At 35.9% G+C, this 25,630-nt stretch overlaps 1 protein-coding gene across 3 annotated transcripts in view; it reads left to right on the top strand.

The window, feature by feature from the left end:
* Positions 1–25,630, top strand: part of Dock4 (dedicator of cytokinesis 4) — a 429,879-nt gene that overhangs the window by 247,033 nt on the left and 157,216 nt on the right. For all 3 annotated transcript variants that reach the window (XM_042684635.1, XM_042684637.1, XM_042684636.1), the window contains exons 12-13: positions 1,712–1,800; positions 25,015–25,140. In XM_042684635.1, coding sequence (XP_042540569.1) covers positions 1,712–1,800; positions 25,015–25,140 — 215 coding nt within the window. The remainder of the gene's footprint in view (positions 1–1,711; positions 1,801–25,014; positions 25,141–25,630) is intronic.

Genomic DNA, 25,630 nt, shown 5'->3' with positions numbered 1-25,630 from the left:
ATTGGGGCAGGAGGAAGATCTTAAGTTCAAGGCCAGCCAGGGCTACAAAGTTAAAAACCCATCTCAACAAAAAGAAAAAAATCAACATGTTAGGAAAGCTAGTCAGAAAAAAATTTAGAAGTGTTTTCTGTTTGAGTCTCTAACCCCATTGGGATTCATATAAACTAATAAATATCTTGTCTGAAACTGAAGGCACTAATGTCACCCTCATTAGGAGTTGGGGATTCTGTTTGTTTTTTGTGACAGAATCTTACTGTATAGCACACATTCACCTCAGAAGTACAGTCTTCTTGCCTCAGCTTCCTAAGTGATGGGATTACAGGTAATCTCCAGTTTTCTTAAAGCATACATTCTGGTGTCAATTAGCTATTTAGTCGAAAGCAAGCTTTCTTCCTACCCTGTTTAACTGAAATAAAACAAGAGGTAACATGTACTAAATGGCAATGTAGTCTCATAATTAGTCAAGTAGGATGCCTTGTTCCATCTGAATTCCAATCTTCTAAACTCAGGGCTCAGTTGAAAATAATCTCTGTCATATTCATCCTGGAAAAGCCTGTGATGATAAAATAGACAGGTATATAAGCTAGTAATTGTGAGCTATCTGCCTCAAACATGATTATCACTAGGAAAAGAAAGCTCTACTGTGGAATATTTGGATCAATGGTACATAGAATCTTGAAACTCTAGACTCTTGGGAAGAAGCATTTCTGGCTAGTTAGGGATCATAGCAAATTTACAAATATGCCTAAATGATAGAAGTTCTCCACAACCTAACTAGAGGAGTTGTAATAGTAAAGATGAATAGCAAATACAGTCTTTTATGTATCATCAGGAATCACCAGTCAGAGGAACATTCATATATCCAATTGTTCAAAAAACTTAAGGGATATTAGATATCAATTAGCCTAAATACAGTTCTCAGAACCTCTGATTTTACACACACACACACACACACACACACACACACACACAGTGGATTACACCATGTAAACAAACATAACATGAGCTAGCTAAATAAAGAGGTACCAATGACTGTAAGCGAAAGAAGGTAGAGCAATGCTATTCTCTCAGACATGAAAAATCTGAGTAGTTTTGTGACTGTTTGGTACACCATGCCAGACTTTTGCCAGTGTAAGCTGTATTAATAAATTTCATTTTGCTTTAATTTGTTGCATTTTCATGCTAGCCAAATCTGGCCATGTTACAGAAGTCAGAAATGCTCTAATGAGAACCAATATTTATTGAACATTGAATATAAACAAGGCATTATCCTAATACATTTAATGTTCTTTAGTACATTACCACTACTATATCACAACATACATACAAAAAGGGAAAATAATTTATCCAAAGAACATAAAGAAGAGTAAGATGTTCGCTCTAGGGCTTTGAACTCAGTCTGCAGGGCCTTTCATTGTTCTCTTTGTCATATTTTCTATTTTGGGAACCACTTGTAACTTTCGAATTGTTTGTCCTAGCTACCTCTGTCACAGGGTAGGTGGTCTGACATTATCAAGTATGGATGTTCCAACTTATTCGTAGAGCAGCCATGCTGAAATGTAACAGTTGTTTGTGGTGAATTGTTGGAAACTCCAAGGAGCTTTGGGAAGTACATTCTGGTGGATCTATCCAAAAGAGCTGGTGTGTTCTTCAGGTCATTGCTTGATCTTTATGTATCATTAAAGATAACTAAGTAATAATGTTTTCATAGGTGTAACACAGAGAGTGAGTGGAACCAAATCCATGAGAACATTATCAAAAAGCTGAATGCACGCTACAATTTGACTGGCTCCAATGCAGGTAAGTGTATGTGGCAGGCTGGCCTTTTCTGTTTTATTTCAGTTCTTCTCATTTATCTGTGTGACAAGAAAATGGTCAGTCCTTATTTTTTCCCTTTTTCTCTTCACTTCCTAACTTTTAAAATGCTCAGTAAACTGCTTATAGTTATAACTCTGTATTAAAAAAAAATGCATTCCAGAGCCGGGTGCTGGTGGCTCACGCCTGTAATCCTAGCTAGTTAGGAGGCTGAGATCTGAGGATTGCAGTTCAAAGCCAGCTCAGGCAGGAAAATCCATGAGATTCTTACCTCCAGTTAACCACCAGACAACCAGAAGTAGAGCTGTGGCTCAAAGTGACAGAGCACTAGCCTTGAGCAAAAAAGCTCAGGGACAGTATCTAGACTCTGAGTTCAAACCCCATGACCAACCAAAAAAAAAACAAGCAAACAACAAACAAACATGCATTCCATTTTGGTTTGAAACAAAGAAACAGATCCTTCCTTTTGCATTGCTACTAGGTCTTGAGACTTATAAATGGAAAGTTAAAAAAGTGCAGACATGCCTGAGTTTGTGACTGTTGAAATAGATTTGATAAATGGAAATATGTCAGGAAGGTGAAATAAAAATAGTTTGCTTGTCAATAGCTGTCTGTGAGTGGAGACAGCATTATACTGGATTATAGACATTCAGGTTCACATATTGAAGTAGACCACTGAGGATAGTGATGCTGACTCTGGCATCATATAGAGAAAATGTATGTATACTTGTTCAGAGAGGAGCTGAAATACCATATTCCACTATAAGCTGTATGTAATGCATGGTGTACACTGTTATAGTACAGTGACAATGTAGCATACAGTACACTATATAAAGGAAGTGCGGAAATATGTATACAAGTATGTATGTTATATGGTGATGTTTTTAAGTTTAATGGCAAAAATTTAGTGAATATTCTTTATGCTCTGTCCACTGAAACTGAGGCAAAATAAAAATGAACTTATATGCTTTACTTGCCATAAAACAACTTCAAATTCAATAAGCTGCTGTTTAAATTGGATGCATTGTTTTGAGGAGAGTGATTTTTTTTGTAGATTAAAAAAAAATTATCTTTAAGTAGTGTAAAGGAGTTGCTATTCAACAAAGCAGTTTATGAATACAATGGAATCTTTTTTAAGGGGGTAGGGGTAGGGGATTGGTCGTGGAGCCTGAACTCTGGGCCTGGGCGCTGTCCCTCAGCTCTTCAGCTCAGGGCTAGGACTCTATCACTTGAGCCATAGCACCACTTCCGGCTTTTTCTGCTCATGTGGTGCTGAGGAATCAAACCCAGGGCCTTGTGCATGCAGAGCAAGCACTCTACCACTGAGCCACCTTTCCAGCCCCTACAATGCAATCTTGATCAATGTCACCCCTTTCTTTCATCATTCTCCCCCTCCCAAAACCACCCATTTCCTCAGTTTTCTTAATTTTATAAAGTAAACATTGAGTTTTATGACTCCCCGAGGGAAGGGATTTTTAAACATCATGAATATAAGGGTTGTTTTTGTTTGTTTGTTTAATGAGAATCCAACTTCATGCAACAAATGCAACCAGAATTTAAATTCAGAACACCTTTTTTCAGACTTAGGTTCATCTTGCTAGGCCAAATCATTCATGGAAAGAAAGTACCTACCCATAAAAGCTGTGTGGTTCAGTCCAGTAAATGCCATGAATGTCTCCATCTCACGTACATTGCAGCACTTCAGGCAATGAAATGTGGTGAGCTCAGCTTCCCATTTGTCCTTCCAGGAGCTAGGGAGGTGATTTGGGTTTTATCTGATATACTTGATTATTTGCTTTGGGACAAAGTCTTTTTTTTTTCCTTTTTCTTTTTGTTGGTCATGGGGCTTGAACTCTAGGCTTGAATGCTGTCCTTCAGCTCTTCAGCTTAAGGCAAGCGTTCTACCACTGTAGAAACTGCCATATTTGCTTTCTAGCTCTTTTCCTCTAAGAGAATAACAATGTTGATTATATATGTACCAAGTGGTTTAACTTTAATATATCTCAATAATATTGAAGAGCTACTACTTTTTAAGTTATCTTTTCAAACTCTTTGACTTCTAGCCAAATCCAGTAGTTCTGTTTTAATCTCTAGTGCTTATTGATTTCACAAACCATTATTTGATCATTAAATAGACCTGTGAGGCTCCCATTCAGGAGGCATTGGCCATTAAACTATAGACAGGAATCTATTTCCCACTTGGCACTATAAAAATGTAAAATACTCTATAAACATTTTTCTCTTGATTATTTGATAAAGGGGTAACAGTAGCAATATTGGGCTAAATAAAATACATTATCAAAATTATTTTATTTTTACCTTTCTAACGTGGAAAGTAGAAAGCTTTAAATTGAAAGTTAACTCACATTATTCTTCTATGGGACAATGCTGATCCAGACACAATTTATAAGATAATCATTTCCTATGAGTCATCTCACACCTCCCAGACAAATTCATTGTACTTTGCTCCTTTCTTTCTACCTAATAAATGTGAATGGGAGAGTCTGTAATTTGTTCTTTCTTATTGAGCATCCTGTTGCTCTTAATTTGGTTTAATTTGCTAAGTGAATGAATAATGATGAAAACAACCCTGCTCTCTGACTTCTCCCATGTTTCCCCTGACACCACTACTGTTACAGATGCCATCTTCACTAACCAGGATGTGTTGGACTCCTGCAATACATGCCTTTCTCAGCTAACTCCTTGTGGATCCCCAACCCTTTCCCCTTGTGAATACATTTCATGGATTTTGTAAGGTTATTTGAATATAGCAGTAGCCAAACTCTCACTTCTAAGATTGTGGTGATGGTCTTGATGATGAGCTTTGATTTATATCCTCCTATAGCTTTATTCTTTATTTGATCTGTGTGCTTGGAGTCCTCTGTTGGAGTCAGGGATACACTTAAACCAAACTACAAATTTATCTCTGCTTAAAGTAATGAAATGCTTCATCTCACAGATTAAGATGGTATTTATGAGTTTTGCTTCTGTAGGCAAGATATCCTGAGTTTGAATCACACTGTCACTGGGATAACAGAAGTATCGTCTTCTAATGGTCATGGGGAGGATTAAAAGAAAATTAATGCAAAGCATTTACTATGAGATTTATGATTTATGCATACATATTTAGTATGTATAGCAATATTAGCTGCTTGTATTGTTTACTCACTTTGACTCTATCATGTGGAATATTCTATTCTTTTCCTCTTAAGTTACTTGGCTTCACTTTTTTTTTCCAAAATGGAATCCTGATTTAATCATTCTAATGAAGGCCTTTAGAATAATTCAATATAATAAACTATAATGGAATAAAACAACCTGGCTTGCAGATAGGTTGGATTATTAGATTGACCCCTATTATACTTTCTTATTCCCCATAAAGATCTGATGGCTAAAATATTTTTCTGGGTTCTTTTAACTTAATTGCTTATTGTCCTTCTGATTCCATATGTTAACTCTAGGCAGAAGGAGAGTACATAGTCAACATCTATGTGACTTAGCCTCCCCGGTCCTTACCTGATTCCTCCTAGTTCTTTCAAACCACAGCTTACCCAAATCTAAGCCCCATCACTATGTAATACACAGTTCTGCTTCAAAGAGATAAAGCTTAGAATGAAACTTAAAAAATAAAGCCAGCTGCCTGTGGCTCACATCTATAATCGTATCTACTCAGAAGGCTGAGATCTGAGAATCGAAGTTCAAAGCCAGAGCAGGAAAGTCTGTGAGACTCTTCATCTCCAGTAAACTACCCAGAAAAAGCCAGCAGTAGCACTGTGGTTCAAGGGCTACAGTGCTAACCTTGAGTGAAAGGAGCTCAGGAACAGCGTTCAGGCCCAGAATTCAAGTCTGGGGACCAGCAAAAAAAAAATAATAATTAATTAATTAAAAACATAATAAAACTTTTGCTCTTCCCACCAAAGTACTACCCTTTAGTCTTGATGTGTCACCATCTTCTCCCCTTGTTCTGTCCCCTTTTTGAGGAAAGGCAGTTATAAGCCCAGGTAACATACTAAGTAGGAGACTCCTTAATGGCTTACTCAAAAATATTTAAAGAAGCAGGATTATCAGAACTTGACATGGTAAATTAGGGTGCCTAATGTTTAGCTATAACAATGGTTAGAAATGTTCACTTTCACTGTTTTTTCTTCATTAAATGGAAGTAGTTCAGCCAAACATTTTCAAGACAATTGAGTTTACTCTGAAAATTCCTGTTTTGTTTTTGTTTGCTTTTTGCTTTTTTTCCTGCTTTCCCTCATTATTCTTTGGTCATGCGTACCAAAAACAGAAGAAAAGAATAACTTTAAAATTACTTTGAAACAAATTTCCCCAGCTAATTTCCAGACCTTCTATGGTTCATTGATTTCCTCTCAACTCTTGGAGTTGTAATATTGGCTGATAATAAAGGGCTTCATCTAGTTACCTGGGCTTTTCCCAATCTTATCTAATACTCAAATTGCAAAGGGAAATTAACCACTATCTATACTGAGTTTGATGCCAGGAGAAAATGACAAGCAGTCTATTTAATTTTTAAAGTAAAAAATGAATTATAATATCTCTATAGTTAGATTTTGTTAGGTTAAGATATTTGAAATCTTCAAAGCTGTTTAATAAGGGAATTTTAAAGTCAAGGAAGAAATCTTGTAAGAATTTGAAATTCTAAAAATACCCATTCAGACAGATCTGCTTTAGGTTTATTGAACAAATGGTTGATATAAATGTCACCTCTGGTAGATACCAGTTGAATTCTAGGAATGTGAACTTAGACTGCCAATATGATTTGCTGAGGCAAATTTAGTTCTCAGACTTGAGGTGAAGTGTGTAAAAATCATTGGCATTGGTTCAGACTGTTCAGTATAACCTAAGAAACTGAAAATTCTTTCCATATCATTTGTGTATTTGTGAAATATTCCAATAGTTTTAACCATGCAGTTTAGAATGAGAAAAAATGGTATTTGCTCATCAGGTAGCTTTCAAAAATCTTTATTAATATTAGTGTATGTGGTTATGTTCCTTCCACTGTATTTTTTAACTCTCCCACATTTAAAAGAATCACCTTGATGTGGAGACTACAGTGTATAAGAAGAGCAATTCTATTGTATTCAGAAAGTGTACTCTCTTTATTTGGCTGCAGTAAAGGGAGACTTTTAAAATATTAGGTTTTATTTTTATCTTTTAAAAGTTTGATACACATGCCAAGGTAGTCTTGGCAAGCTAAAAATAGTTGGTATAAATGAAATGTTGCACCACTTGGTTTTGAGCATTTTATTTGAAACTTTGCTTTTTCATAACATGTAAAAGCAGTGCTTATTGGCAGCACCTGTTGGGCAGAAATATGTTAATGTTCTGCTTGGTTTCAGAATTTACTGATTTGTTATTGTTCTTATTGTTTTGATATTACTGTGGTTTGAACTCAACTGTCTTGCCCTTGATGGCAAGCACTCTTATTATGTGAGCCACACTGCCAGCCTAGAATTTCCTAATTATTAAACTACAATTTCTTTTAAGAGTTTTTTTTGTTTGTTTGTTTGTTTATCAGTTGTTGGGATTAAATTCAGGGCCTGGGCACTGTACCTGAGCTTTTGTGCTCAAGGCTAGTACTCTACCACTTTGGTTAATTGGAGATAAGAGTCTCACAGAATTTCCTGCCAGGGCTGGCTTCTAACCTCAATCACAGATCTCAGCCTCCTGAGTAGCTAGGATTACATAGCCATGATCCACTAGCACCCAGCTAAAGTTTTTTTAATAGTCAACTAAATTTGTTTACAAAAAAGTTGGAAGAATATTGTAGAGAAACACTAATTTTTCAAAGGTTAACATTTTACTATATTAACTTTTTTTCTCCCCCCAGATCCACATACACAGACATAGATACACACATACACACACATGTTCACTTCAACATTATTGAACTAGTATAATTCTTAAGGATTATATCAATGCTTCTAACTTGTGTGTATATGTGAGTACATATATATAGATGTATATATATCTATATATATGTACATATATACTCACATATACACATGTATATCATACATAGATATATGCACTTCTTTTCCTGAACTGCTTAGAAACCAATCGCTGACATGATAGCTCTCTCATTTCAGGACATGGAACCTAAACAAAGTACAATTGCCAAAATCAAGAAATTAATGTCAATATTACTACTATTATTACTATCTTCTGGCCTGTAGACCTTAATCGAATGTTCACAATCTTCTCAGGTTTTACATAATAAAAGAAAACCCAGACTGTAAAAACAAGTGCTTGTTATCGTTTTGGTTTCCTCTTTTCAAGACCCTTCAAGAAGGGTCTTGAATAAATAACAGTGAATATAGTTCAAACTATGATACTAAATGACACTCTAAGGTATTTTTAAAGCTATCCATGACATTTAAGAAAAAGCCTTGCCACCAAATTATAAGTGAATGGAAGCAGTGATTAGAGATTAATATAACTTTCTAAAGGACTTATTTTTTTCCAATTATATGAACTAGGAATACTATTTCAAAGATTTTTTTCCATATACAAAAGTACACAAGCACCTCAGTAAATGAAAAAATATATATAGTGAATTATAGTAATATATGCTATCTTGTGTGTGTGTCCAGTCGTGGGCCTGAACTCAGCTCTTCAGCTCAAGGCTAGTGCTCTACCACTTGAGCCACAGCGCCACTTCTGGCTTTTTTCTTTTTGCTTATGTGGTGCTGAGGAATCGAACCCAGGGCCTCATGCATGCAAAGCAAGCGCTCTACCACTGAGCCACCTTCCCAGCCCCAATATATGCTATCTTAATAAAGGGAAAATATTATCCAAAGTCCATAGAAATGACCCTAGAACAAAAAAGACAGGTTTACAAAGGAGGTGCTTTCAGGTTTATTAATGTAAGTTTTATATGACCTAGGAAGCCTTCTTTTGAAAATGGAGATTTGAAGAAGCAGTTAAACCTCAATGTTTTTATAGTATAGTGGGTTTAATGAAGAATGGCAACTTACAGAGGAATATAATGGGATAAAATACATGATGTAATGATATAAAAGACTGTGAGAAACTGAGCAAAGCCTATTTATTATTTCAAAGTTCTGCTCTGCCAGACTCTTGTAAGTGATAGAGCTGTCCTTCACCTCTGGGTATAAGGAAAGCATCTCTTGTATGAGGATGTTCAGACCTATTTTAGAGAAGAGCAAGGGAAGCTCAAGGACTATCTCTTACATGTGATAGCTCTCAAAAGACTGAGTTATGCAAGATGCCTTATCTTAGGGTACCATGTTCTGAACACCACCATTAGGCCTTCTATACAATTTTACACACTGGTTTGCAGTCAGCAGATTCCAGTGTGCTTCATATTGTGGGAAGAAAAATACAAACAGGTAATAAATAGGAACAGTAAAAATGAACTAACACACAAAACCTTTTTACTCTTGACATAATCCTTAGTATATGCCACTGAAATGTTGATATCCTAAATCAAACTAAATACAAAGCTTAAAGGTGAAAACCACCCCTAGTCAAAAAGGAAATGTTAATTCCTTCTGAATAGACCCCAATCCTAAAATTACAACTTCCACTGAGTATGTGTGGGCTTTTTTCCAGCTCTGCTCTCTTTTCTGAATAACATTCAATGAAAGTAAATAATTTTGGTTGTCTCTTCTGTCTTCACATTTAATGACTCATATGTACTAATATATTGTTTGAGTCTTATTTTCTCAAAAACTTGTAGGCTGGCCACTTCTTCAGAGAAAACATGAAAGCATTTCCAAAACTTTGAGATTTAAAATGAGGAGATCTATGGACCAGTAGATACAATCATAAGATTATTTGCTCATGCTTACCGTTTTCTTTATTCATTAGAAGGTAGGCATCCCAAAGGATATGCTTACCTACTTCAAAGATCTTCAGGAGGTGATTTTCAGAAAATGATCTTACTGTCAGGTACTTTGAATTCTCCTCATGGATGCCAATCTGAAATTCTTTAAGAGTTATTTACTTTAAGGAAACAGGAATAGGCATATTCACAAAATTCAGTAATACAATTGTAAAGCCAGAAATCAGGTGCGACAATTACAAAAGAATGATATTCTTTTTTTTTCTTATTTTCTCCATGAGTTATATGACAATTTGAGTTGAAGTAGTTGCCCACTTAACAAAGCAGTTTATGAATACAATGTTTCTTGATCAATCTTACTTCTTCAGAGTGATACTTTTTATTCATCTGTGCCTCCTCTTTCTTCCTACCCTTCTCCTCTTTTCTCTTCTCTTCTCTGGTTCATTTTATTCATCTTTCCTTTCTCCTCTTGCTTTCTCTCTTCTCTCTTTTTCCTGTATTCATTTAATTCTTGCTTTTCATTTTAAATTGGCTTTCAAAGTACATCAGAAAATACATATCCAGATTTGACCAAGTACCATTAATAGCATAAGTCCTGGCTCTGCAAGATGACAGTGTTAAGAAAGATAGCTGTCACTTTGATAATCTTATTCTTCTGGCTACAGGCTTTTAGCAAGTTGTCCTCTGCCATCTTGGAATAAGAACAATACTGTTCGTGTTCCTCTGTTGTCATCTTGATTTCATTTCTACATTCCACTCTCTTCTTGTTGGCCCGACTTTTGCTTCATGGACTCCTTTTTCAACAGTGTTATCTCGCCTGATAACATGCCTTCTAGACATTTGGTTTCCTTTCTTTCCTCTGCGCTAGGGACCTGGAGAGCCTCCCAGTACAAACACCAGATCTAGCTAGGATTTTACTTCTTGGTGAGCAAGATGTACCTCTTGAAGTTTTCTCTGGTTCTGAGTTCAGCCCAAGTAGGCTATATAGTTTCTAGGGTATTTATTTAAAAACTCATTTATGTTATAGATACAAGATGCAGCGTTCTAGTGCCTGAAGCAAAACGTAGATGATTGGTCAAGTTTGTAAGTGAAGCTCGTACAATAGAAGTAGTAAGTCTTGCTTTAACTGTGTTGATATTAAATATATAGGTATATTAAAGTATCTATATATTAGAAATCAATAGATTTTACTTAAGGTAATTATTTAAATATTCTGATAACCATCTAGTAACCATATTTAGAGGTTTAACTGACAGCTCATGATGTTGACAATTTTGAAAGCCAAGCTTAGAAGTGATATCAATTGTTCACAGCCCTTCTACATATTATATATGTACTGCTAATAAACAATAAATAGTTGTGCTTCAGACTTGTATCCTAGCTACTTAGGAAGCTGATATCAGTAAGATCACAGTTTGAGACCAGCCCAGATAAAAAGTTCATGAGTATCCCACATCAACCAATAAAACCTGGATATATTGGTGCATACCTGTCATCTAAGCTCCAATATAAAAACATAGGAAAAATAAATGAAAGAATTCCATGATAGGCCAGCAAAGGCATAACCCAAAAACGTGTTAAAAAATAATCCACACATAGTCTGGGAAGGTGGCTCAGTGGTAGAGTGTTTGCCTTGCATGCATGAGGCCCTGGGTTCAATTCCTCAGCACCACATAAGCACAAAAAAGCCAGAAGTGGTGCTATGGCTCAAGTGGTAGAGTGCTAGCCTTGAGCAGTGGAGCTGAGGAACAGTGCAAGGCCGAGTTTAAGCCCCACAACCAGCAAAACAATAATGATAACAATAACAACAACAATAACACAAAAAAGGCTGAAGATGTAACTTAAGTGATATAGTGCCTACCTAGTTCAAATTCCAGCCAAAGGAAGAAAAATAGATTTTATTTTTCTACAGAAGATCAGTGTGAGAAGTAAGAGCAACCTGCTCCAAATTGAAACAACCATAGCTACTTTAAAACAGAATTAAAATCTTGAACATTTTCTAAGAGGATACAACCAATGAAGAGACATGCACTCACTAATGACTAATTACTAAACCAACCTTCATCTTCCTGCCTGCCTGCCTCAGCTCAGCATGCTAGAGACAGTTCCAAGCAGGTGTATCTTAGGGATCCCACTCCCTTAACTTAGGTCCAAGTCAAAGAAAGTGACATCTGACTAGAAAAGGATGGGCTGCCTTCTTTTGTCATCTGTATAACCTCAGAGATGTAGGGGCTGAACTCTTAGAAATGTGTCTGAAAGGCTAGAGGCTCCCTTCCTCTAGACAACCTGCACACATACCTGCGTCAGGTACAAAAGGCTGAGAACATTTTATGGATTTTCTTCACCCTTAAAATGTGCATGTTAACATTTTAAACTTCACATGATGCATTAGGAGGCAGGGCCTTCAGGAGATAAGTATATATGGTAAGAGATGGAGAGGGAGACTGACATTAGTTCTCTTATGAAAGAGGCCCTTAGAGAACTCACCCTTTTTCCATAATGAGAAGACAGTAGGCTGAACCAGAACAGGATCCTCTCCAGAATCCAACCATTATGACAGCCTGACCTCAGACTTCCAGTCTCTTGAACTGTAAGAAATAACTTGTATTGTTTATAAGCTCCACTGATCTTAGCATCTCAAACTGACTGAGTCATTGCTCTAGTCCAGTACCTTGCTCATGAAGAAGTGACATCATTGCACAGAAGTAGGCCTTCATACCTGCCTATTGCACTGGAAAAATGGTTCTGAAATTTAACCCAGAGGGACTGAAGTCCTTAAATAGATAAAACTGAGAGCTCTCTTGAAAGAAACTTATTGAAGAACCCAGAGACATTCAAACTGATGTGTACTCTCAGCAGTTAGGGAGATTTTGGAAAAAAGAAACACATGAAGAAAAATGAGCAGAATCTTAGGGACACCTTAAAGCACACAAACATAACACATACGAAGAATACCAGGCATAGAGTACTGATAGAAAGGAGCACACAAAATACTTTAGGAAAGTATAGAAAATATCCCCAGTTTGATGAACAGCAGTACTTTAACATATGCACAAAGTTCAGCTCTATAATTATGAGCAACAGGAAGAGATTCTTACCTAGAAACATCTTAGAGAAAATTCTGCAAGTCAAGACAATTTTGAAAGCAACTGCTCATCACATACAAAAACAAACAAACAAAAATCCCCTATGTGGTTACCTCCTGACTTCTCATGAAAAATAATGGAGTTGAGAAGCCAGTGGAATGATACATTCAAAGTGTTGAAAGATAAAGTCTATGAACCAAGAATCCAAGTCTAGCAAAACTGTCTTTCATATTTTAAGGCAAAATAAAGACATTCCCTGACAAAACTAAGCAATTATTGGTAAAAGACATGCCTTATAAGAAATGCTAAATTAAGTTGTTCTAAACTGAAAGCAATAACCTCAGAGAAGTAACAGATCCTCATGAAACACAGCAAAGCTAACAGTTTATGTTTTGTTTTTTAGTATCAGGGCCTAGTTCTTCTTAGTTCTTTTATTAACTAACATTTCCATCTCAATAGAGTATTATGTATTCAGAAGCTTTCTATCAATCCACAATTTCCATTTCCCTTATCTCCTGATTTCAGATATGTCACAAAGACATACGACTTCTCGTGTTTTAAGATATAGCTTTTTTAAGTGTGTGCTGATATTATGGCTTGAAATCAAGGCCTCTTACTCAGTTTGCTTGCTTTTATAGCTGTCACTCTGCCATCTGAACCATTTCTCCAAACCAGCATTTTGCCAGTTCATTGGATATGGGAGTCTCACAGGATTTTCTGTCCAGGCTGGTTTCAAACATCTAACCTGTAACCTCTAAGTAGCTATGATTAAAGGTGTGATGCACCAGCATCTCAACTTAGCTTTATTATTTTTAACTATTTTCCCTCATTTCTATTGTTACCATATTACCATGAGTCTCTCCTGTCTTTGGCTTCATTGCCACAATAACAGCTAATTGGGCTCATCAGTTCTGTTCAGCCCTTTCCGGGTATGATAGTCTAGGCAACATCAAAAATGATTTATTAAAACATCTTTTGGGTCATGTTTCCTTTACTTAGAACTTTCCAATGGCTTTTTTTTGCACATCGAGTAATAGTTGACCCATAACTGCTGCCTATCTTTCCAGACTCACTTCTAGACCACGTGTCTTCATTTGCTTCAGACATTTTTTAGCCTTCTTTCTGCTCCATCTCAGCCCCCATACCTAGTCTTTGCTGTGGTAGGATTTTGTACATGCCCTCTGCATGAAACGGTATTTCTCCATTTTTTCACCTTGTCTTTTTTGTTCTTTCAAAGCTTGAATGTTACATTCTCTGAATTACCTTGTAAAACCTATTTTTTAACCTCAATTTCTGCTTCATTTTCTAAGGCATAGTTTACACAATTTAAAGGAATAAAATTATGCTACGGCACAAGAATTTATAAACATTGAATAATTCTAGAAAAAAAATCTCAAGAAATGGTATAGAGGAACATATTTCCTCTATAATAGAATATCTTGTATATACATTTGCCCTCTTTAAAGTTTGCACTGTCTACTTAAACATTATTAAATTTAAAATGCCCAAATATTCAATGACTGGAGGGCTTTTGATCAATATTTGTTTCATGAATGAGTAACATTTTAAGATTACCTTAAACCTCAGTTATAAGATGGGTACTTTAGGTTTGTTTCTGTAGTTATGTTGTGCCAAACCAAGAGGAAAACAGTTGGAAGATGAAAATGTTGGTTAAATTTAAGGAATTGTGTAACTTTTCTTGGTGTTGAGTTCTAATGTAGTGAGGTACTTCTTTAGCTTACACTTGGGCTTTCAGAACTTTCAAGTTTTACATTTCTTATAAATAACAACGTGAGGAACATTTACTATATTTTAGAGTTTATCCTTGGTGTCTTAGAAGTGAGATTCTTCAAAGAGAATATGAACGTTTTAATGAAAGTTGCTACAAATTACAAAAATAAAGAGGGGCTTGGGTATTTGTTTTGGTAGAAAAATTGATATAACTTATGAGAGAGATAAAGGTTGCGGTTTATGAGGTTTGACGTTGAAAGGTTTAGAATTATAGTATTGATGAATAAAAAGGGAAGGGAAATTTGTTTCGAGAGTAGAAGACACTGATTATATTTCCATTTACTTCCAGAGTTCTCATGTACTCAAGGAAACCTACTGAAATTAGTTCTTCTACAATATAATTTGTGACTATAGAAGTATGATTATAGATTAATGAATTTAAAATTTCTTTCAGTTTCACCTAGAGTATTAAAGTTACCAACAAGTATCTTGCCAACTCTTTTCTGTGTCACTATCACATCTTTCGTTGAACTGGGCTTATTTTATTTTAATGAATTTAAACCTGTGAATATTATTGGTAAGTTGAAGTGAGCAGCCTATTTCCAGACTCTCTATTTGATGTATTTATTTTGACAATGTAAAATGAAGTAATGTTTAGATTTTTCTTGGAGTATATTATTTTTTTCTTTTTAAAAAATTTTATTTTTATTGTAAAGGTGATGTCTGTACAGAATGATTACAGTTACGAGTCAAGTAATGAGTACATTTCTTTTTTAATAGTGTCATCTCTTCCCTGTTTTCTCCCAGTTTTTTCCTCCTGACCCCTCTTTCCCACAAGTTATTTTTACTACTTTCAAAACAGTCAAATTTATTATTTTTAAAATAGTATCTAGTGAGTATTACAGCTATATTTATTCACCCTTTATCCTACCATTTCTTTGTTCCCTCTTACCCTCTCCAAAACAGATAAACTTACTTACAAGACAGAAGGTACAAAAATCAAAAACAGTGATAAAGGAAGGGGGAAAAAAAGAAGCAAATTAACCTAAAGCCTCTTGTTTCCATTTGTTGTAGTTCATTTCAATAAACATCATTTTATATGATCATATGCCCATACTACTGAATCTTTGTGATCCTTTCCTAAGAATATCCTCCTTAGGTCTCACTATGTGAATGTCTAGAGTCCTGTATAATTTATCATGTCCAAGTATATTTTTTTTGTCTTTTGCTGTCTAGTGTCTTTAGATTCATAGGCACTTTCTAGTTATAACAAATGAAGGAAACCATGCAACCTATGTTTCTTTGGGCCTGGCTTACTTTGCTTAATATAACTTTTTCCAAGTATTTCCATTGCCTTACAAATGGGACAATATTCTTTCTGATAGAACCTTAGAATTCCTGTGTATATATACCACATTTTCTTAATCCATTCATCCACTAAGGGGCATCTTGATTCCATTTTTTTACCTATGGTACACAATGATGCAATGAACATGGTTGTGCAGGTAGCTTTAGTTTATGGTGTATTAAATAAATGCCCAGGAGTGGAATTGCTGGGTCATAGGAAAGTTCTATGTTTAGTTTTTGAGGAATTTCCATACTGCTCTCTGGAGAGGTTGAACAAGTTTACATTCCCATCAACAGTGTAATAGCCTTCCCTTTTAGCCATATCCCCACCGGCATCTGTCATTGTTAGTTTTCTTGATAATGGCTATTCTAACTGGGGTGAGGTGAAATCTCAGTTGCTTTAGTCTGGCCAGAGATGTTGAAGGTTTCTTCATGAGTTTATTGATCATTCTTACTTCTTCTGAAAAGTCTATCTTTAAGTCGTTAGCAGATTTATTAATTGGGTTATTGTTTCTTTGAGGATTTATTGGAGGGAGCTTAATTTTTTTCAGCTCTAATTATATTATAAATATGAGGTCCTTATGTGATGCCCTCGTTGGTCCTGAAGCTTGAACTGCCCCTGAGCTTCTTTAGCTCAAGGCTAACACTCTACCACTTGAGCCACAGAGCCACTTCTGGCTTTTTCTGTGTAGTTTATTGGAGATAAGAGACTCTTGGCCTTTCTGCCTTGTCTGGCTTATAACTGCGATTTTTAGATCTCAGCCTCCTGAGTAGCTAGGATTAACAAGTGTGAGCCACTAGAACCTGGCTAGAATATGTATATTTTTAAATGCTGAAAACCAACAAGGAAGCACCATTGAAGTTTAGTCTTCCAGCCTCACGAAACTCTTAATATAGGAGATAAAATAAATGAGGATTGATAAAAATATGCTAACTAGTCTTGCTTTCCTAGCCTAATAGTAGGAAGATTATGGTCTGAGGCTAACACTTGGCAAAAATATAAGACATTACCTGAAAAATAAGCAAATCAAGTGCCAGGTCCTGAGTTCAAACCATAGTACCTCATATATACCCAAAAAAGAATGAAGACAATTAGAGTCATATGTTGATAAAACTGTGAAACTACAGAACATTAAGGCTAAAAGTAGAAACCAGAAAGAAAATACTCACTACCCCAAAATAAATAGTGGCTTCAACAGCAGTTATAGATGTCAGAATGTGACGTAATAATGTCTTAAAATTGCCAAGGGCAAATGACCAGCTTTGTATTCAATACTTGCCAACGTTTTATGTTTCCCCCCCACACACACCCCAAGCAGGGGAACCAAATGAAATTTCAGATAAAGGCTTAGAGAATTTACCATCCACACTCACTGGTAGAATTAGAGAGACAATTATCAGAGGAAAAGCATTGAATCTAGAAAGAGAATGTGCAAAGCAAATGGTAGATGTGGTGGCAAATCAATGTAGGCATTGACTGTAAAGAGCAACTTAAAAATATGTCACCCTTGGAGTTCCAAGACTCAAGTTCCCTACACATGTTCAGAAAGAGAATTAAGCTACTGAGAAAGTATAGTCCTAAGTCCATTATTTATGTTATGTATAATATATAGTTTCCAGCAAACAAGAAAGAAAGAAAAAATAAGGGAAATCAAACCCAATTTGTTTAGAGAATAGAAATCAAGAAAAGAAAAATAAATGAAACAAAAAATGAAGATAACAGAAATACAAAATAGGATAGTAAATGACACATTAGATGACACAATAAACACCTTCTCAGGGGTTTTGAATTTGTTGCCTGCTCAGAACACTGGATTATTAATATCTGGACACTGAATATTCCCTCATTAGCAATTTCATCTACCCATCTGAGAGTGTGCATATTGCCTACTTATATTTCTCAGTCTTTAGTTACAACTTTGTCACATCCTCCATATCAAGGCATTGAGTTAAACAGATGGAGTTTCATCTTGAAATCTCCATAGAACTAACTGTAATCCTGGCATTAATCTAATAGTTGGAGGACAAAGCCTATTAAAAGGAATATTTTCAGGCTTGGAAGGTGGCTCAGTGATAGAATGCTTGCCTTGCATGCATGAGGCCCTGGGTTCGATTCCTCAGCACCACATAAGCAAAAAAAAAAAAAGCTGGAAGTGTGCTGTGGCTCAAGTGGTAGAGCACTAGCCTTGAGCTGAAGAGCTGAGGGACAGCGCCCAAGCTTAGAATTCAGGCCCCATAACTGACAAAAAAAAAAAAAAAAGGAATATTTTCTTTATGTATGGCACATAGGGAATTGAGGCTATTTTTAATAAAGCTAATTTGTTGGTGTTCCTCATAGGGAGGGATAACAAGAGAAGCAATAAGATATAATACAGTATGGAGCTTCTGTGGCGCAATGTTAGCACGCGGTACTTATAAGATATAATACAGTATAAGGGTATTATAGAAGAAGCAGGATAGTTGTAGCCCCTCACCCCAACATTCTTGAGTACTTCCTTAGTACTAAGCATGGCCCAAAAGACTTTATAGAATTTGTATCAATATTTTATAGATATAGAGACCAAAGCACAGAAGTCAACCAGGAAACAAGATTTTGCAGCTGTGTCATATAATTTTTAAGCTGCACAGTTAAAAACAACATATATTCAGCAAATAAATTTGTCATGACTTTCCATTTTTGCATTGCTATGCATTCAGAGCTACATGTAATTTGGTTCATTAGTGGCAAAAGGGCTGATGCAGTATAAATTAATTTTGACTGCTGCTTATAAATCATTCCGTGCTTGCCGTTTTAAATATAAAAGTGCAGAATTTCATGAATTTAAAAGGAACTATCATATATTGAGCTTGCTTTAATTCTCATAAAATAAGAACTAAATCTCTCACTTGCAAGCCTTTCTTTTCTACACTTCTACTATATATGCTAAGCTTACTAATGAAAGATATGTTTTCATAAAACAGACTCTAAATTAAATGTGCTTTTATTTAAAATTAGAAATAAATTAATTTTGCGTAAATCCATACTTAGGGCATAAACATCTAGGCTGATGTTTAAGTTCAATGATTTCATTTCTTCTAATAAGGAGAACACTTCTCCCATAGCAAGTTCATTTTTGGTACTATGTCAATGGCCAGAAAAGGTTATTATAAAGCATTATGCATTATATATTGTGCACGTGTGCACACGCACACACATACACACACACACACACACACACACACACACACACACATGGCTGCACCATTCAGGGCCTGGGCACTGTCTTTTAGCTGTTTTTTGTTTGTTTGTTTGTTTAGTTATTTATTCATTTTATTTTTTTATTGTGAAAATACTGTACAGAGGAGTTACAATTACATGGGCAAGATAATGAATACATTTCTTATCAAGCATTGCAGCCTCCTCCTTTGTTTCCCCTTCCCATCCCTTCCCATCCTCCTCCTCCCCCCCACCCATAGCTGTTTTTGTTCAAAGCTAGCACTCTACCACTTGAGCCTCACCTCTTCTTGCTTTTTTCAGTGGTTAAATGGAGATAAGAGTCTTGTGAATTTTCCTACTCAGACTGGTTTTGACGCTTTTGAGTAACTAGGATTATGGGAGTGAGCCCCTCACCCAGCAAGCATTATGTATTTTACAAAATTATTTTTCAAATTAGTTCAAAAATCCTATAAAAATTCTTTCTCTATGTTGCAGATTCTTTCAGGAATAATTATTTCTCATTTTGGTATTCTTGACTCATTCTGTTTTCTATTTTGTTTATGTGTGTCTTATATTTATTATTTGATATCATTTCCCAAGCAGCAAGAACTCTATTGTACAAACTCAAACCATTAATTACTGCTGTTAATGGTAAGCATTCTGAATTGTGGCAGAAAGGATGTAAAACTATGTACAGAGCTAGGCACTGAGTAGCTCATCCCTGTAATCCTAGCTATTCAGTAGACTGAGATCTGCGAATTGTATAGAGTCAGCATAATTAGGAAAGTCTGTGAGACTCTATTTTATTTGTTGTCAGTCATGGAGCTTGAATGCAAGGCCTGAGCGCTGTCCCTGAGCTCTTTTGGTCAGGCTACAGCCCTCTACCACTTTGAGCCACAGTACCACTGCCAGTTTTCTGCTGGTTAATTGGATATAAGTGTCTTGCAGACTTTCCTGCCTCAGCTGACTTTGAATTGTGGTCCTAAGATCTCAGCCTCCTGAGTAGCTAGGATTAGGCATGAGCCACCAGCACCCAGCTGTGAGACTCTTAATATCCAATTAGCCAACAAAAAGGCAGAAATGGAGCAATGGCTCAAGTAGTAGAATGCTAACCCTGAGGGAAAAACAAAACCTCAGAGACAGCACCCAAGTTCTGAGTTCAAGCCCCAGTACCAGCAAATAAATAAATTAATTAATTAAATTAAAATAATGCAGAAAAATTTGGAAATTATTCTAACCCTCAGAAATGGCAGAAATGGCTTAGCCCAGAAAGTTTTATGGCAGTTCCTAGTGCTGGAAGTTGAATGAAAGACGATGTTCTGTGAACATACAGTGTGTCATAAATGATAGCAACTCAAAAGATAAGGCTCATCTTCAGGTCATTAAAATGTATAAATACCTTTTTTTCTTCTGGCTTTATTAAAGTGTAATTAACAATTAAAATTGTATTTTTATAGCATACAATGTTATGTTCTTATTTATGCATATATTATATATTATGAAACTACTGAATGAAGGTCCTCTCTTATCCCACATACTTGATTTTGTGGTGAAATATTTAAATTCTATCCTAACATGTGTGGTACACCTGTAATGGCAGCACTTGGGAGGCTGAGGTAAAAGGATCATGAATTCAAGGCCAGCCTGGACTTCATAGTTAGACCTTTAGACTCTGTCTCAAAAAGGCCTTGTAATGCATATTTATAGTCCCAAAAGTTAGAAGTTAAAGCAGAAGATTCAGCAGGGAGCTGGTGACTCATGCCTGTAATCCTAGGTACTCAGGGAGGCTGAAAGTTGAGGATTGTGGTTCAAAGCCAGCCATGGCAAGAAAAACTGTAAGACTCTCCTCTTCAATTAATTGCCAGAAAAGCTGGAAGTGGAGTGGTGATTTAAAGTGCTAGCCTTGAGCAAAAGAGCTCAGGGATAGCACCCAGGTCCTGAGTTCAAACACCAAAACCCACAAAAATAAATAAGTAAATAAAGCAAAAGACTCTTAAGTTGGATCCCAGCCTGGGCAATATAGGAAATCCTTGTCTCAAAAAAAGTTTCAAGTACATAATACCTTATTATTAACTATAGTCACTGCACTACAGATCCCCAGTACATACTTACTGAAATTTTGCACTGATTTAGCCAAATCTCTTAGCCACCTCATACCTACAAATCCCTATCTAACACTGGAGTAGCAATCATCTTGCTACTTGGAGCTCAACATTTTTGATAAAGAGCATGTAGGTGTTGGCTAAGTCTCTCCTCTTTAGTGATGAGTAGTTTCTTGGTCTTGATAAGTTATTTCTTAACATTTACTGGATCATTTTTCCATCCTCTGGAGTGCGGTTATACCTAATGACCACTATAAATGGAGCATAATGGATTTTCCTGATTAAAGAAATAAATAGAAATCAAATGGTTCTTTATAGGCTGGTCCTTGAGGACTTTACCACAGCTCTATATTTTGTCTTGTTTTGCTTTTGTCTTCTTGAAAGTACCCATTCTTTGTTTTTCACTTATTTATTGTGATTTCTGTATGGAAAGAAATTATTTGACAGAGGACTTGAATGGCAGCCAAACACACCTCCCCCATCTAATTGGCATTTCCAGTTCTTTTGTTTTTGGTTTCCTGTGGTACTTAGATTTAAACTCAAGTCCTCATACTTACTAAGCAGATGTTCTAACACTTGAGCCACACCTCCACCATGGTCTTTCCAATTCTTGACTGTGAATTCTTCATTCTGGAGAAACTAGGTCAACTCTAAGTAACAATTATCTCACTAATGCCAATGATGATTGGGCTAGACAAATGAAAGTAGGTACACCCAGGGCTTTAATCTATATTTTTTTCTAAATATTCAAACTGAACATTTTTACCAAAATTTTAAGATGTAGCTAACTCTTAAATGTGTTTTGCTTTTACCCCATACAATTTTGTCTAGACTCTCATCACTTCACATCAGCATTCTTTTTCCTTATCCAACAGCTGGCTGCCTCAATGTGCTGTCTCTCAAATGGGTCATCTCTGTTGGTTTGCGTTCTCTTCTCTCCACACTTTGTCTGTCTACAGAACATAGATACATTTTTCTCTGTTCATTATTAGTTTCCCTCCATATCAGTGTTTCCTTACATCATTTTTTTGTTCTCCTTTTTGTATCTTCTTTAATTTTCTTCAGGATTCCCACTGTTTCTGACTAAATGTCTTTCTTTTCTCATTGGCTTAGCCTCTGGGAACAATTCATCTTATGATTGTTTGTTTGTTTATTTTTTTCTCCATTGTTGGGGCCTGAACTCTGGGCATGTGCGCTGTCTCTCAGCTCTTCAGCTCAAGGTGAGCACTTTACCACCTGAGCCACAGCTCTACTTCCGGCTTCTTCTGCTTATGTGGTGCTGAGGAATTGAACCCAGGGCCTAATGCATGCAAGGCAAGCACTCTCCCCCTGAGCTACCTTCCCAGCCCCCATCTTATGGTTTTGTTTTTTCCTAAATAAGTCACTATTGGCTAACTATGTGCTGGCTTCTAGTGAGCTAAGCAAGAATCCTAAGCAGCTTTCCTAGTTTCTGTCCCTATTCTGAAATGCATGACCTCTTTGTTTCTTCATTGCTGGTGATTTTTTTTCTTTGTATATCACATGTATGTTTAAGTATCTGATCATAGCATTTCATGAGAAGTCTCAGTAAAATGATTGACACTTGTAAAAAAAATCACAGGATCTCAAACACTGTTTTAAATTCATCTTTCTCTCTGTTGAAAAGCACTGCTTGTAATCTACACTGAGATTTTTGAGCAGTAATCTCTGCTTGAAGAGGAACTGGTACTCGATTCTGGGTCTGGCACAGGCTGGTATTTTATATATACCAACCCCTGATGATGGTGTTGATAGCACAGATTAAGGATTTTCAAGGCAAAAGGACGAAAGTGGAAGAAGAGAAGCAGCACTGATCAATTGGAGTTAGTGGGCAAGCATGAGTCAGAGAGAAATAGCTGCTGAGACAGATGGATTTCAACACATCTTAGTTTCTCTGTGTGACCCAGCCCCTGGGTTTCATAAAAAATTGGTAGTGCTGAGCAAAATGTTACAACACTGCTCTGAGAGTTACCTCTACCAAATCTTCCAGAGGGCTTATTTTCTCCTACTTCATTGTCCATGGCTGTGTAAGGACAGACATTCCTGTGTACTATTGCCTTTAGTAAACTCAAGTCATAGTGATGGGAATAAGGATGGGAAGTAAAAATAGGATATAGATTTGTTGTTTGGAATTCCTACCTGACTGACTGACTTAATTCTCAAATTGGAAAGCTGAGGTCAAGTATTCCTCCTTTCCTTTTTTTTTTAATTGCCTCTTGAAAAGCAAGCAAGCAATCCAATGGAACACTGCTTTTATTTTGTTGTTTGCTGGTAGCATTAAAGGAAGGTTACAGGGATATCCTAATATAGGTGTGTATGAAAAAGTTTTCCATTGCTTTTTCATTACAAGGAGATTGTAATCAATCATACCTATGCCTTTGCTTTTGAAGCACACTGTTGTACTGTAAATTGATGGGAGTGACAACTTGTGCAAAACATGTACTTGATTGAGGGAAAAGTGTTAATAAGTGATGATGGACATTAAAGATTATAGAGGACCACAGATTTATCATTGTTTTGGTCCACTATCCAAATCCACTTTTAAATTGAGTTGTGGTCAGTAACAAAGTTCTTCAAAATAAGTTACCTTTGACAAGTTGGTAGAGAAGAGACCTTTTTGTCTTTCTTGTTTTAAAGCAATATTTTTATATTCATTTTAGTTTTAAAAATGTACTGTAAAGGTGATGTACGGAGGGGTCACAGTTACATAAGTCAGATATTGAATGCATTTCTTTTTGAATAGTATTACCTCTTCCTTTGGTTTCTCCCAGTTTTTTCCCTCCCCACCCCTTCCCCCAGAAGTTGTACGGTTCATTTTCAATATAGTGTCTAGTAAGTATCACTGCTGAATTAGTTCACCCTTAAGCAATACAATTTTAAAGATGAAGAAAGGTTTCAAAAGCTGAAGGAGAAATAGCATATTTGAAATATACTATTTTTGTCTTTCTTGTTTCAAAGCAATACAATTTTAAAGAGGAAGAAAGAAGCTGAAAGAGATATATTTGAAATATATACATAGAAACTTATTCACCCAGATGTGGCATTAATTTCTTTTTTTGTAGTCCTTGCTTAAGAATGGGGAAATTATATGTGAAAGACTGTCATTCATTCTCTATATGCCCCACTGTGATAATGTCATTATAATTGGGGTAAAAAGGAAAAGAAGATAATATTACTGCTATAGTAACAAATTCCCTTTTGTTTGTGAAAGTACACTGTGCCCTGGTAAGTTCTGAGAAAATAATGTCTTCCTGATTTTCTACTCTGTGTCATATAAAGAATGTAATTTTGATTGTATATAATCACCTCAGCAACTTAAAATGAAGAAAAATCTCCATCAATAATCTTAAAATCCTTGAATTGTTAGGTCTTAAGATTTATGTTTAGGCTTCTGGTATCTGATAAGTCATTATTCATAGGCCTTATAGATTTGGGGAAAAAGTTAAAGCTCTCATTTTGATCTCATTACCTGTCATCTGTTGCTAGAATAAATGTTGGCACAAAACTGTATTTCACTTGACCAGGGCCAGAGGAGATGCGGGACTGGGAGCCAGCCTTGTTTCTCTTAGCATCCTACTCAGGTTTTCTACTGAAAAATCTCAGATGCAGGTGTTGAACATGTATCTAGATATTTTCTAGATATTATTCATATAATTTTTATTCAGTTGGTGTGTTAATATATGTGTATGTATTCATATATTTATGTATGCATATATTGTTTATATGAGTAGCTAAAATTACAATCCTGAGCCACTAGCACCTGGTTGAGGTCATGTGAATGTTAATCCTTGGTTTAAAGCTGATACCATAAATTCAGGCTGGTTGAAGGATTTCCATTCCTATTTATGTTGTTTCTATGCTTCTGAGTGAACTTGATCTCTGTTCTTTGTTTAGGTTTGGCAGTTTCCCTGCAGCTATTACATGGAGATATTGAACAAATCAGAAGAGAATACTCCTCAGTCTTTTCTCATGGAGTGTCCATAACAAGAAAGTTGGGATTTTCTAATATTATCATGCCTGGTAAGTGACTTGGATTGCACCAAACACAGGAATTATGGGTTATTGTCTCTTTTGACATTTAACACGTTTTTTTGAATTGTCAGTTCTGAAGTGCAAATAGGCCATTCTGAAAAATAAAATGAAGTATGTGATAATAAGCAAATATAAATGTAAATCTTTAGATTCCGATTATTTGAAGGAGGGTAGCTGTATCAGCCATGGCAGCATTCTATTATGACTGTAATAGTAACGAAAACTGAGACAGCATCCTGTAAATATTTTATTTCTTCATGAAAAATATAGGAAAGTCACTTAGAGGATAATATGCTCCTAGGTTTTGATCAGGGCAGTCATTAAGCAACAGTTGGCATTTCATGGAGGACTTTTCCATCATGCCTGCATATATCTGTATATATATAAATAAGCAGCCATATGCAAATACCATCTGTCTTCTATACCTTTTCTGGATCTATTTATGTGTATGAGTCATATCTATATTAGTACTCAAAAG

This window comes from Dipodomys spectabilis, unplaced genomic scaffold, assembly GCF_019054845.1.
Source record: "Dipodomys spectabilis isolate Male_0828 unplaced genomic scaffold, ASM1905484v1 ptg000089l, whole genome shotgun sequence".
Classification (NCBI taxonomy): domain Eukaryota; kingdom Metazoa; phylum Chordata; class Mammalia; order Rodentia; family Heteromyidae; genus Dipodomys; species Dipodomys spectabilis.
This window is presented reverse-complemented; position numbering and strand designations above follow the sequence as displayed.